Below are 14,289 nucleotides of genomic sequence, written 5' to 3' on the forward strand. Positions count from 1 at the left end.
AGAATGTGAGATATTTGCTGTGGAAAGAAGCATTATACTATTATTAGTAGACAAGCATGCAATACTTTTACATCATTAATAGTGGTTGACTGCAAGTTCTGCGACTGCAATACTGGAGTCTGCATGAACACATACCTTTGCAGCAGAGGGTCTTTTCTTTGGGTCCCACTGGAGGAAGTCTCTCATGAGGTCTAAAGCCTCATTGGTGGCGTTGGGGATCAGAGTTTTCAGTGGTGTAGGAACACACTGGGGGAAACGGAAGTTCATCGCAGAAGCTAGCTGATAACCCTCCGGCCAGTCTGACTGCAAGGGAAAACAATCAATGTTTACTATAACAAGCACTTTTTACCTACTTACCCATGAAACTAAATATTTTAATAGAGATAAATAAAATCAAACACATCATTAAATGATCACAGACAACAATTCATTATAAAAAGGCCATGAAACTCTAAACCAAATTTGCTGAGATTTTAACAGAGCTTTGTGTGTTGAACATCATAGAAGTCAATGTTACTATCCATTAGTTTTGATTGTAGAAGAAAACTAGATAATTTGAAACCTTTTTTTATTATTTTCAACTTCTGGGTTTAAGTTTGTCTTCGTGTCGAAGTCACAGGATGTGACGTTTTCCTGTACAGTAAGTGAGAGATGCATTAATGGATAAAAATGAGTGTTTGTTTTTGCTTTGTAAGAGTTGCTGCATCGCATAAGTTCTCTTCAATAGATCCTGAGTCTTCGACACAAATGCAATTCATTCACATTGTGAGTGTAACCGGTCTTTAAGGCCCTTTAACCAATCGAAAGTTATTAAACATGCAACAGCATGTTCATATATATTTTCAATGCAGAGAACAAATGCCACTGGCTGTGCATTTATTTGTGCATTAAATTATAGCTGTCACGGGATATGAATGTATTTGTGTAATTTAAGCTGAGCTTACAACACTGCATAAAAGTGTGTAAACATTAGGGGTGTGATGAGATCTCGTGTCACGAGATCTCGCAAGACTAAAATCTGATGAGATTTCTCATCGAGGCGAAAAGTAGTCTCATGATATTGCCATGACAGAGTGTTAGGAGGATGATTAGGACAGAATATGCCACCACTACCTTTACATTACGCCTCCACTGTCCATTTGCTTTGTATTTAAACAAAAAACATTTATTTCAGTTGGATAACGGTCGCTGCCGCTCCATATTTACAGAGTTACGCGCGATCGTGAAAGTTAAATTAAACGCGAGGGCGCATTCAAACGCGCTTTCAATACCCTGCACTTTGAAAGGGGCTCCCTGATGAATGCAAATATCTCTGAATATGAAAGCTATTTTAGGCTGGGCAGTGTAGTTGTAACCATCTCTTAGTTCTGTACCAAAGAAAAATTTGGTCTTATTTGCACTTTGAATATTGAGAGAGTGCGATTACGGTTGCACTTATTGTAAAGTTTTACCATAAATATGAATAACAGTTTTCTCTTAATCTTATGAAGCACAAACAATAAGGTTTCATTTGTTAACATTAGATAATGCACTGTTAATCACACTATTAAAAATAGTGTGTAAAAATCATGTCTCGTCTCGTCTGGTGAACTCAATCTCGAGTCTCGTCTCGTCTCGTGCGCTACCTGTCTCGTATATAAAAATGTGCATATTGTCTCACGTGTAATTTGTAAATTTGCAGCATGCATTTGTAGGAAGCTTTGATGCTTTTAATAAGAGTGAAATAAAACTGGAGCTCAATTGCCATTGAACACAAGAATTGGCAGGTCCGCCACTGGCGCCCTCTGCATTTCACAGATGAGAGCAGGTTCACCCTGAGCACGTGACAGACGTAAAAGGGTCTGGAGAAGCCATCTCTACAGGCCCACAATCTTATTCCACTCCAGCTAATTTTTCCAGCCAATTTTCAGTTGTAAGACTCATTTATATAGTCAAAATATATAGTGAATTAATGGCCCAACTGACTCAAAGTCAACAACCAACTTGCTTGAAATTATAATTCAGTCACTGGGGCTGACTCTCATGATCGTGACCAATTAGCTTCATCCTCATACAGAAAAACTGACATATCACTGTCCTCAAAAATCAAGTAGTTTCAAGTCTGCTAGTGTGACGGCACCTCAAGCTGTTGTGACTGCTGCAAATTCCCTGAAAAAAGTTGGTTCATCTTCACATGATCATACCTTCTTTACTGTACCAAGAACCTGACAGATCTTGAAGATCTCATCCACCTCACTGTTGCCAGGAAACAGTGGTCGCAGTGTGTAGAGTTCAGCCATGATGCAGCCTACTGCCCAGATGTCTATGGGTGAACTATACACTGGTGACCTCAACAGCACCTCTGGAGCTCGATACCTGAACACAAACACATAAGAGAGAGCTTAGAAATGCTCACATTTCAGCCAATAGGGAAACCGCTGCCAGTTGGACAACTGAGCACATTCTCAGTTACACTGAGGAATTTTGATAGAACTTGTATGCCCTCTCTTTTATCTCTAGGTTGTTGGTTTAAAAATGAATTAAAGATGCCATCACTGTCATTAGCAGGAATCATTCATAACAATAGATATGAAATAAAAGTATAACAAAAATTAACAGATTGAATCTTTAAAATATATAATTAATATTATTTTATTAAAGTATCATTGTTGCTAAAGTACTTGACTTATTAGCAGTTCTATATATTTTATATAAAAAGGATTTAACTAATTTCATATTATGTACACGGCTCAAAAAATGAAAGGAACACTTTTTAATCAGAGAATAGCATCAAGTCAGTTAAACTCCTGGTACATTGATCTGGTCAGTTAAGTAGCAGAGGGGGTTGTTATCAGTTTCAGCTGCTTTGATGTTAATGAAATTAACAACAGGTGCACTAGATGGGCAACAATGAGACGACCACCAAAACAGGAATGTTTTTACAGGTAGAGGCCAGTGACATTTTTTTCCCTACTCATCTTTTCCGACTAGTTTTGCATTTGGCTAGGGTCAGTGTCGCTACTGGTAGCATGAGGCAATAACTGGACCCTACAGAGGTTGCACAGACAGTCCAACTCCACCAGGATGGCACATCAACACGTGCCATTACCAGAAGGTTTGCTGTGTTTCCCAGCACGGTCTCAAGAGCATGGAGGAGATTCCAGGAGACAGGCAGTTACTCTAGTTAAGGGCCGTAGAAGGTCCTTAACCCATCAGCAGGACCGGTATCTGCTCCTTTGTGCAATGAGGAACAGGATGAGCACTGCTAGAGCCCTACAAAATGACCTCCAGCAGGCCACTGGTGTGAATGTCTCTGACCAAACAATCAGAAACAGACTTCATGAGGGTGGCCTGAGGGCCCTTTGTTCACTGCCCAGCCCTGTGGAGCTGGATTGGCATTTGCCATTGAACACAAGAATTGGCAGGTCCGCCATTGGCGCCCTGTGCATTTCACAGATGAGAGCAGGTTCACCCTGAGCACGTGACAGACGTAAAAGGGTCTGGAGAAGCCGTGGAGAACATTATGCTGGAATTGATACCATTGAATGGCCCCCACGCTCGCCTGACTTAAATTCAACAGAACACCTCTGGGACATTATGTTTCAGTCCATCTGACGCCACCAGGTTGCACCTTAGACTGTCCAGGAGCTGATGCCCTGGTCCAGATCTGGTGTTGTCAGGCATGCATACAAGCACATGCAGGCCATACAAACTACTGAGTACCATTCTGTGCAAAATGGACTAGTCTGCTGCATAATTTTTTCACTTTGATTTTTGGGGTGTCTTTGATAATTTGTCTCCTCTGTAGGTTTATAACTTGTATTTCCATCAAACGATGTGGCATCCTTTCATTCCTAACACATTACCCAGTCCATATCAATATAGATATCCAGCATGATGTTTTTCCCCATGGAGATCTTAAGTTTTTTCAAAGTGTTCCTTTAATTTTTTTGAGCAGTATATATCCCACTTTGACTTTTGCTTGAAACATACTATACCTGACAGAAGAAGTAGTACCAGATAAAATGCACATATATTTTTCACTAAAAGATAATGGGCAGATTTGTATTTTAAAATTACACAATTGCTCTCAGCCCACTATAGGCATGTCTCAATACACAATTTTCCTAACAAAGAATTTTCTGGTTTATGTTGTTGTGAATTTTTCCTCCTAAATAGTAGTGGTGCAACGGATTACAAAACTCACTGTTTGGATCATATTACGTTTTATTACATATTACGAGTGATGAATTGGATAATTTTCGAATCAGCAAAAAGTCAAGACAAGTGAATAGTTAGTAAATAAGAACAAATACACCGATTACAAGCATAGATAAATACAATATAACAAAGTTACAAATAAAATAAGGTCTAACAGTACTATTCAGGAACAGAAATATAATAATTAAATGTAAACACCACTGCATAGTGTTCACTGTGTAAATTAAATATAGATTCATCTTTGTTAAAGCTGTCTTTTGTTGTTTGATTAACATTAATGACAGCAGGTACTTCTAGGCTGCTGTCACTGTGAAACCTAAAGCACAGATCCAATAGAATGATACACATCCGATTTCTTTCTCAACTGTTTACGTTCACTTAAGACAGTGGTTTCCAAACTAGGTGGCGTGGCAAGGCTGACAGTGCCCAGTCAGCAGATTATTATGCAAAAGAAACCTCTGAAGGCTGATATAAGATTACACTGTGTAATTATCCTGCTTATTATGCGGCTGCTTGCCAAATAAGTAAATGCATGGTTCTGCACTAAGCATGGACAGTTTTGTGAAAGGACTGCCAGTTCCAGGTAATCATAAAGCAGATGATGAATATACTTCAGATTCACCACCAATACCAAAACAAAATGTCTACACCAAGCGCGAGCGGCTCAAAGTGACAAAATTCATTAAAACCCACTGATTTTCAATCAGTGATGCTGTTACTGGATGCAACGCGACGTGATGTGACACGACAAATCCCCGACAGTAAACTGATGCCCCTTTCTATTTCTGACAAACTCCAGCTCTCTGAAACAAAGGATGAATGGATTTGCAATGTTCCATTTGTCGTGTCTAGACACCAGCTGTTGCGACACAGCCGTCACGTCTGGTGCAGTGAAAAGACAAGAAAATATGACGAAGCATATCTTGCCCTCGGATTCACGAGTACAAAGGTGGGTAATTAAGGAGAACAAGTTAAGATGCCAAGTAGGCTAGTTAAGTAGTTAGTACTAATAACAATATTTCAAATCATATAATTTTGCAATCAAGTTTTTGCATGTATATTCATCAAAGAATCCTGAAATAATAGTTTCCTCGAAGATATGAAGCAGCACAAATCTTTTCAACATTGATAATAATCAGAAATGTTTCTTGAGCAGCAAATCATCATATTAAAATGATTTCTGAAGGATCATGACACTGAAGACTGGAGAAATGATGCTGAAAAATTTAACTTTGCCTTTACAGGATTAAATTATATGTTAAAACATTCAAACAGAGAAAAAAGTTATAATAAATTGAAATATTGAAAAATATTAATGTGTTTTTACTGTAATTTTTAATAAATAAATGCAGCCTTGGTGAGCATAAGAGACTTTCAAAAATGGTTGGGTTTTGGGGTGGGGGGGCTTGAAAATATTTTTCTCTACAAAAGGGGGGCTCGGCAGAAAAAGTTTGGGAACCACTGACTTAAGACATTACCTACTGTTACATGAATACTAGCCAAGACAAACATTTTGACAATTTTGTGTGTATGTGTCCATTCAAGTCCAAGAAGACGCAAAAGAGGAATCAATCCGGTGTTTGTGCATTGTCCGAAACGCAGCTTAACAGCTTACATAACAGGATGCGAGGTCTGTTTCGCCTCTTCTTGCACTGGAATCGTTTAAAATCTTGTGAATGTGTAAATTGGCAAGACAAACATGCAAATTATAAACTTTATGATGGTTAAACTTAATCCGCAAATCACATACATGCAAAACCGTGGGGCCTGGTCAGTACGAATGACGGATCAAATATGATCCATTACACATTTACTAAATAGTGATAATGTGATGTCCTGTTAAACTTTTTTTATACACTATACCATCGTGTTGAGACGTAGTCTGTATAAGGAGGCCTAGAGCGGATCTCTCGAGCCAGTCCGAAGTCAGCGATTTTCACCAGTTCTGGACCCATACACAGCAAATTCTCTGGTTTCATATCACGGTGAAAAAATCCTAGAGGATCATGCCAAAGAGATAGTAACTGTCAACATGCAGATTAGAATGCATCTTTATTTGTATTTTTTGCACCCAATTCAAATACAGAGATATGGAGCCTATATAAACACCATTAAAGTTTTTTTTTTTTAAAGATTTTAAGTAACAAATAACACTTTATACTTGGATTGTGTACATGGTGGAAAATTAACACCCATTACCAGTCAAATCCAGGTATTTTTTGGGAGTGGCTGGTATTTTTCCTTACCTGCCAGACACTGTGGCGGTCAACCTGTTAGACACCCATTTTGTTAAAAATGTAAAACTGCTTTATAAAGGATTAGTTCACTTTCAAATGAAAATTACCCCAAGTTTTACACACCCTCAAGCCATCCTATGTGTATATGACTTTTTTCTTTTTGATAAACACAATCGGAGATATATTATATCCTCACGCAACCAAGCTTTATAAAGGCAATGATCGGGATCAGCGAGTATGAGCTGAAGAAAGTGCCTCCATCCACATCCATCCATCACAAACAAACTCCACATGGCTCCAGGGGGTTAATGAAGGCCTTTTGAAGCGAAGCAATGCATTTGTGTAAAAAAAAAAAAAAATAAAAAATAATAATAATAATAAAATAAAAAATCCTTATTTAACAAGTTATGAAGTAAAATACTGGACAATACAGAAAATACTTCTGCCAGACCGCCTTTCATATTCTACTTACGAAGAAAGTGTAAAACTCTTGCAGCTCAAAAAGCTTATGCTACGTCATACACCTTCTCTATTCAACTTACACAAAAAGCTTAACTGACGCAACAAAAGTTTTTAATTGGATTTTTAATTGGAATATGGAAGCTATACATTTTATTTCATAACTTGTTAAATATGGATTTTTTTTTTTTTTTTTCACAAACGCATTGCTTCACTTCACTTCAGAAGGCCTTTATTAACACCCCAGAGCCGTGTGAAGTACGTTTATGACTGATGGATGTGGATGAAGGCATTTTCTTCAGCTCATACTCGTTGATCCCACTTGCTGCCATTATAAAGCTTGGATGCATCAGGATATTTATTAATATATTTCCCATTGTGTTCATCAGAAAGAGGAAAGTTATATACACCTAGGATGGCTTGAGGGTGAGTAAAGCTTGGGGTCATTTTCATTTGAATGTTAACTAATCCTTTAATTAAGCTACTGATATGACCGGAGTGTTCATCTTGTGAGAATGTGCACAACATTTTAAACAGATTTTTCAAAAATACTGTTCATATCTTTAAGATATATCATATCTTGAGTTGAAGATTTAAAAAAAAAAAAAAGGCATTTACCAGCCTCTGTGTCTGGTGGGCAAAAAGGTCAATTTCACACACTGACTGTAGGTGTAAAATAACTTTCTTTTTTTTTTTTTTTAAAGAAACATGCCACCTTTCACTATTTAAAATGTACTAATTAGAGTGACTAAAAAGAGTTCATAAGGGTGTTATAAATCTCCTTAAAGCATTAGAGAATAACAAATGAAAGTGTATTGAAAGAGGAAATCTTACCATGTTTGTGCACAAATGCCAAACCAGAGAGAACTTGAAACATGATGTTCCTTATTTCATTCTCAGTAAACATCTTATTTTCCCTTATGCCAGAGAATTTCACAAACAAAAGAGACAGAAGAGAAAAGACAAAAAAAGAAACAGGTAGAGGATAAGAGAGGAACTGTATTTCACCCACAAGATGTGTGAGACACTCAGTGGTTTTCTGTTTGGTTACAGCTCTTTGGAAAGTAGTATAAGCTGAGAAAGCTACCACTGAAGACGCATTAGCTTCTTTGAAGAGATCATATCATGGAAAAATAAATTAAATTTTAAGAAGTCAGTGAAACAAAAATGGACAAAAGTGTCTATTGCCGCTGGTCAGCATCTATCGGTCTAGTGTGGATTAGTCTTTAGAAAGGAGTGGCTAGAATTAATTTTTAATAAGATCCCTGATCACTTTGGTCCGATCTTAACAGTTTGAAGGCACATTTCAGTGACAACTGTTAATGTTATTGAGGGATAGGGCAATTAAAACCATGCTGAACTCAACACACATCTACTGAACTCACATCTTGTGAGTAAGTGCTGTTAACCGTTTCACAAGGCAAGCAGATAGCCAATCAAAAGGCAGCAACATCAAAGAAAAACATTTTAATAAACATGATATGACCCCTTTAACTGCTTATAATACAATGTGTCTGATGGGAAGTCATGGGCATTTCAGATTTTACAGGATTTAGTTTTACATGTTGGCAGTAGATGAGATACTCACACATCCTGTCACCACAGAGATGCAAGAACAACTGAGTCTTTAGCAGAAAGTCTATAGTAGATTTCATGTAGTTCAGTCTAAAGTAGGTCTATCTGATACTGGACTCAGACTCAGTTGTTCTAGTTTGTTGGACATGAATATAATGGCCCTGTGACCTACCATTCTTATGAATAAATGATAGTCCCTGCAATATCTGAAAGCTTATATTCCTGATGACTGACTCTGGGAACAATTTGGTTCTGGAGATAGAGAATCAGCACAGCTGTCAAACAATCAATGTGCCGTTCATCAGCCACAATGACCATTTCAAAATATTGTGACTAAGTTATACTTAATTTATTTATCAAAGGCATCATGGGCACTTAATTAAAATGGCAGATGGAATATGGAAACTCTTCATACCTGTCTTTCATGAGCTGGTAGAGGTTCTCTTTCATGTATTCAAAGACAAAGTACAAGTGATCGTTCTCTCGTATCACCTCCTTTAACTTCACCACATTAGCATGATTCAGTTTCTTCAGTGACTGCAACACAGACATGAAGAAAACCAAAAGAAACACTATGAACACCCAGATTTAACAGTTTAACAAAGCACCATAACCAACACAATGGCGATACATCCCTTGCAACGAGGTATTTTATTTTTGGAATGGTTTCTATTTCTGCAACATCACAGCTGGGAACAAGAATTTGAAAAAAAAAAAAAAAAACGGAAAAAAAAAAAACCCTGTGTTTTATGACAGTGATAATCTCAGGTACCGATTATCTTTATATTTTACACTTTGTATAATCTTAAAAAAAAGTTTAATTTTAGTTTGAATATCACTGCGTGTGATGTTAACACTCATCATGAAAGTGACAATGGATAACATGCATCAGATTTAAAAAAAAAAAAAAAACTTTGTGTGAACAAACAAGTGATTGTTTAAGTCAATATGTTAAGGCAATAAGTTTTTAATTATGTTAAATTTTGTATAAATTTGATTACTGAGACAGCACTTGTAAAGCCCGCCCACATGCCCCTCTGATTGGCTGTGATTTGTGATTGATTTTGTCATGTCTTGTAGCCTTGTCACATGTGGTGTAGACAAATTGCTTGTTGCTGGAATCTTGTCGCATCATGTCTGGTTAGGGCACAGTGTAAGTTCTTAAAATCTGATGACAATTTTTATTTTTTGGAAGAACTATTCCTGAATATGTGTTCTCTGAGTTCATACCTTGACCTCTCTCAGATTCATGCACTCTTCCCAAGAGTAGAACTTCCTCTTCATTCTGTGAGAAACACAATGACTGATTTAATCTCCATGGTTTCTTTGCTAACAAACAGCTTAGGTAAATCAGTCAATTATTAGAATCTACCACCCTATTATTTAATAGAACAATGCTAAAATACCTTCACATGTGATATCATCAGGTGTGTTCATGATTACATAGAATCACTTTTTTAGTCATAGAATCTATTCTAAACTCCAACTCAACAATTTATCAGTGTCATCATTAGAAATGTTCACAGAAGTCTCAATGTGGCTTTTTTCATATATTAAATTGTGTAGAAAAAAAAATAGATATGCACATATTGCTGTTTATTATTATGTAGTTATACTGGTACATATAAGTGATTTAATATCATTCTTGCTTGTGTTCCATTAGTAAAAAACATACCTTGATTATTTATAATAGATTCTGACTGTATTTTAGTTCTTGCATTGAACTTTTAAAATCTACTTTGTACTTTTCTATACTGACCAGCCCTTGTCCATGTCAGATTTTCTAGTTTCTAAAAGAAACTAAAGAAAGTCTTAAAATTGTAGTATCATTATAATTTCACCTCTCTAGCAGCTGATATACAGGAATGATTGAGAGCTGAGCCTGAAAGTCCACTTGGAATTATGTAAGAGAGAGCAGTGTTGATACTGAGGCAGGCTTGGCCACTTTCACCGCTTTCACTGTCACCCAGGTATCAATTTGCATAGTGACCGCCTGTTCCTGCACAGCTATTACACCTAAGAGAGGCATTTATAATTCACATCACCAGACCCCATTCAATGAGCAGACGTGTGTGTTGGGTGAACCTGAACTTAGGTGAATCCCATAGGAAAGCCTGGGTGAGGCGGGTTTGTTATGACACTCACTATAAAGAGAAGATCCTCAAAGAATACAATATAACATTTTACATATTGTTTTTCTAATGTCAAGAGTTTGAGGATTGCTAAAACGAGCCAAGGGGTGAAACATACAAACCCAAGAGGCTGATTAATATTAAGCACTTCAGGAGGGAAAACACTAGGACACTTACAAAAAAACATACCATAGACATGGTTCTCATTACTACACAAATTAAAAGTCTTCTATGTCTGAGGCCAATCTGTCCCTCTTTCTTCAGGATAGGTACGTGGCTAAATTACATCTAGTATACTCTTCAAGTTCTTATTTCCTTTTATAATCTGAATTCTGAGTGAAACAGTTTCAAAAGGGACTTGAATTTATTCATCAGGAATTGACTGGACATTGAAGAGAGGGCAATGGAGTGTCAGTCAGAATGCAAAGATGTTTTACTGCTAGAGCAAGCTATTTTGATGAAAGATTTTATTCAGTATGGTGAGCATACTGAATTATTTATTTATTGAATAATATATTTATTGAAACATGTTTTAGGAAAGTAAATGTGGTCAATTCATGTTGACCTCAAATACTACTTCGCTAAAACTGCCTTTGAGAAGCAGAGAATGCATCAGAAATGCATGTGTCTGAAACCTGATCAATGCTGCCTTCACAGGAAAGCATTAAGACATGTCCAAATCGAATACTTGCATAACATCTGGTCTAACAAGATGCCTTAATTATGGTGATTTACTGAAGGCAACATAGATGTTACCTTCATTGCCCTTGATATCCCAAGTCACCTCAAGTCATGTCAAGTCAAGTCACCTTTATTTATATAGCGCTTTTTACAATGCAGATTGTGTAAAAGCAGCTTTACATTGATAACTGGTACATAAACACATGGTATCCCACAACCATGTGTGCAGTTTTGGTGGCTGATGGAACAGTTTAAAGCAGTAATTAATTCATATTTTCATTTAATCCATGTCCTTTTTTATTTAAGATTGTATGATTATGTAGCGTATGCACACGTATCAGGATAATCAAACTTTGGAGTTTTCAGAACGCTTTTAACCTGATGAACTTTGTTGTTAATCACTAACTCGGCTCCGGACGACTGTGACTTTCGGCAGGTTTGTGGACCTGAGAGAGTAAACAGAAAACGGCAACTTCCTCACTTTGGTGACTTCAAAAGGAGCACCCCCCCCCCAGAGACTGACCAGATCCACATTCCAACACCCCACACACACAGGGACACACAAAAACACACACACAGACACACACAGAAACACACAATCATACATTTTGAACTGTATTTGTAAACTACCACTATGCTGAAATATATATTTCATATTTTAGGGCCTATGCATGTTTCCTAGTGTTTAAATGAGTGTATTTGTGCTAGTGTGCATTTTAACGATATAATTTTGTCTGTAAACCATAACTTCTCTCCTATGCCTTTCTGACCTATCGAGTTTGGTCTCTCCGTAAAGCTCCGGACACGAGCTATTCACTGAGATATGTCACACAGCTGACAAATGCATTTTTCTATGTGTTTAATGATACTGTGAAGAACATACTCCATTTGGAGATCTGATCTGATAGTCATAAATCATTGGATTAAGTCGTGAGGCCAAACAAAGGGAAAGCTTTCCCGCCAACTTTGCACCCATGTTATTGGCTACCCCACCTCAAGGAGGTGTGTTGGCTTATCTGTCATAAAAGCAAAGACGCACAATTTCTTGTGTGTTCTCTCCCGATTGTCTCACGAGCATCTCGTGCACGTTTTTCCCGGACATCTCCGGTGACCACGCGCTGCCATCGCGCTCAGCTCCGGGACCGCCATCTTTCAGCGAAACTCACTCTCAAGTCCTCAGTTTAAACTTTCCCGCGGAACGGAGGAAGCCAACGAACTGCACCAGCGCTAACCTGAAATTCGACACACGCAACCAATGCAAGTATACTGCTGTTTCTCAATCTTAGATGATGAAACTGATTTCCGTGCTGGCTTAGGACTGGTTGTGAGTTTGCTACTTGCCTTCTCTCTTTCCTTCTCTACTTCCACTCTTGTACATAGGTGTGTATTTTCTTGTATATATATTTAGATGTATAACCTCTGTATTCGTAGTTTGCATATATTAAAACGTTATTCACGCTCGATTGTTCTGTTTGTTCTTTCAGCTGAAAACCAAGTCACTTTAACGTTTTTCGATCGCTTTATGCTTTGATGTTATAATAGCAAGTTATTTTCATGGCCAGATAATAACTCTGTTATAATATTCTGTGAGGGACTTAGTTTGCTGGACAAACGAACAGTTTCTCTAAATAATTATTAAACCAGAACTAATCATATTTGTAATTGATTATAATTCGTTGTAATTGATTCACAATATATGTTTAATTCCCCGTTGGGTCGATATATGAATCATAATTTATTCATAACCTTATGAATTATTATATTCATATTTCATCCATAAATTGATTAATAAACGCTACATTTCGTTACAATTATTTCAGCTGACAAGCATTCTAAAGTTCATTTGAATTTTCTCTATATCATGAGATGTTATGCTGCCTTGGAAGTCTAAGTTTCTTTAGAAGGTGTCTTCATACAAAGTCAAAGTGACTATTAAGTCACTAAAAAGCTGTGATGAAAAACAGATGCTTTCAGTTTCATATGAAGCCTAATTGTTTGACGCACCTCTTGATGGCCACTAGCTCTCCAGACTCATTGCTTTTCCCCATCAGAACACTGCCATAGGTCCCATCACCCAGCTGCTTGAGTGTTGTGTAACGGTTCATCTTCACCTTCACCCAGAGAAACAGTACTGACAGATGGACGTCTCTCCTCACAAATCACCTGATCATACCTGTCCTGAGCTTAAGAGAAGTCAAGCAGTGAACGCCACTCCATCCCACTTTTGGCACTGAAAAAAAAAAAAAAAAAACAGAAAATAGAAGATAATGCACTGTTTACTGTATCTATTGAGTAAAAGTCCTGTATCATGTTGTGTAAATCTAATTTATTGACATTCATCTATGCTTTAAGATATTACTAAGGCAAATTAATTTGAAGAACTATTATTGATGTGCACAGTTTGTATATAGTTTGTTTATTAATTGACACATAACGTATCCATGGACCTTTTTTAAACATTTCAGCATAGTCTGCATGAAACAGAAGTTCCGAACCACTTTACTACCATATTTCGGTGTGAAATGGCTATCAAACAAGTTATGACATTTTGATTCCAAAGTGAAAACAATGTATTAAAAAAATAATGAATTGTTCACAAAAATAGCAACAACATGCATGAAAAAAGGGACAATTTTGATTTTATGACAACTTAAAGTAAAGCAAAGTGTATACATTAGGTCCTGTAACTGATCATGACATATTTTAAGTTTTCATCATTTGATCACTTTTTTGCCTTTTGCCTAAATATTCCATGTAGTTTCTTATGAGGCCATAAAAGCTGCATGGATAGTTACAGCAAATTAGCAAAATGCTGTCTAAAATATTTTAAAATTGAGTACAGCATGTCAAACCAAAGGACGTCAACTATCCATGTCCATTTCCAATTTAATGAGATCTCTAAAAGGAGATACTATACACACACCAATCAAACATTTACAAATAAATCTTGTCTGTGAGCGCAGTGAACCTTCTCAGTGTTGTATTTTGGCTTTCGTCTGGTTATT

General features: G+C 37.0%; 1 protein-coding gene across 6 annotated transcripts in view; it reads right to left on the reverse strand.

Annotated features, from left to right (window-relative positions):
- Nucleotides 1-14,289, reverse strand: part of mak (male germ cell-associated kinase) — a 38,588-nt gene that overhangs the window by 12,748 nt on the left and 11,551 nt on the right. For 5 of the 6 annotated variants that reach the window (XM_067377962.1, XM_067377960.1, XM_067377961.1 and 2 more), the window contains exons 2-8: nucleotides 13,289-13,514; nucleotides 9,702-9,756; nucleotides 8,887-9,008; nucleotides 7,731-7,813; nucleotides 6,064-6,196; nucleotides 2,184-2,355; nucleotides 136-303 (exon numbers count right to left, since the gene is read on the reverse strand). In XM_067377962.1, the coding sequence (XP_067234063.1) occupies nucleotides 136-303; nucleotides 2,184-2,355; nucleotides 6,064-6,196; nucleotides 7,731-7,813; nucleotides 8,887-9,008; nucleotides 9,702-9,756; nucleotides 13,289-13,389 (834 nt within the window). In that variant the 5' untranslated portion in view covers nucleotides 13,390-13,514. Of the gene's footprint in view, nucleotides 1-135; nucleotides 304-2,183; nucleotides 2,356-6,063; nucleotides 6,197-7,730; nucleotides 7,814-8,643; nucleotides 8,724-8,886; nucleotides 9,009-9,701; nucleotides 9,757-13,288; nucleotides 13,515-14,289 lie in introns of all 6 variants that reach the window. The other variant, XM_067377959.1, reaches the window with a different exon arrangement.

Source organism: Chanodichthys erythropterus, chromosome 23 (genome assembly GCF_024489055.1).
Source record: "Chanodichthys erythropterus isolate Z2021 chromosome 23, ASM2448905v1, whole genome shotgun sequence".
Lineage (NCBI taxonomy): Eukaryota > Metazoa > Chordata > Actinopteri > Cypriniformes > Xenocyprididae > Chanodichthys > Chanodichthys erythropterus.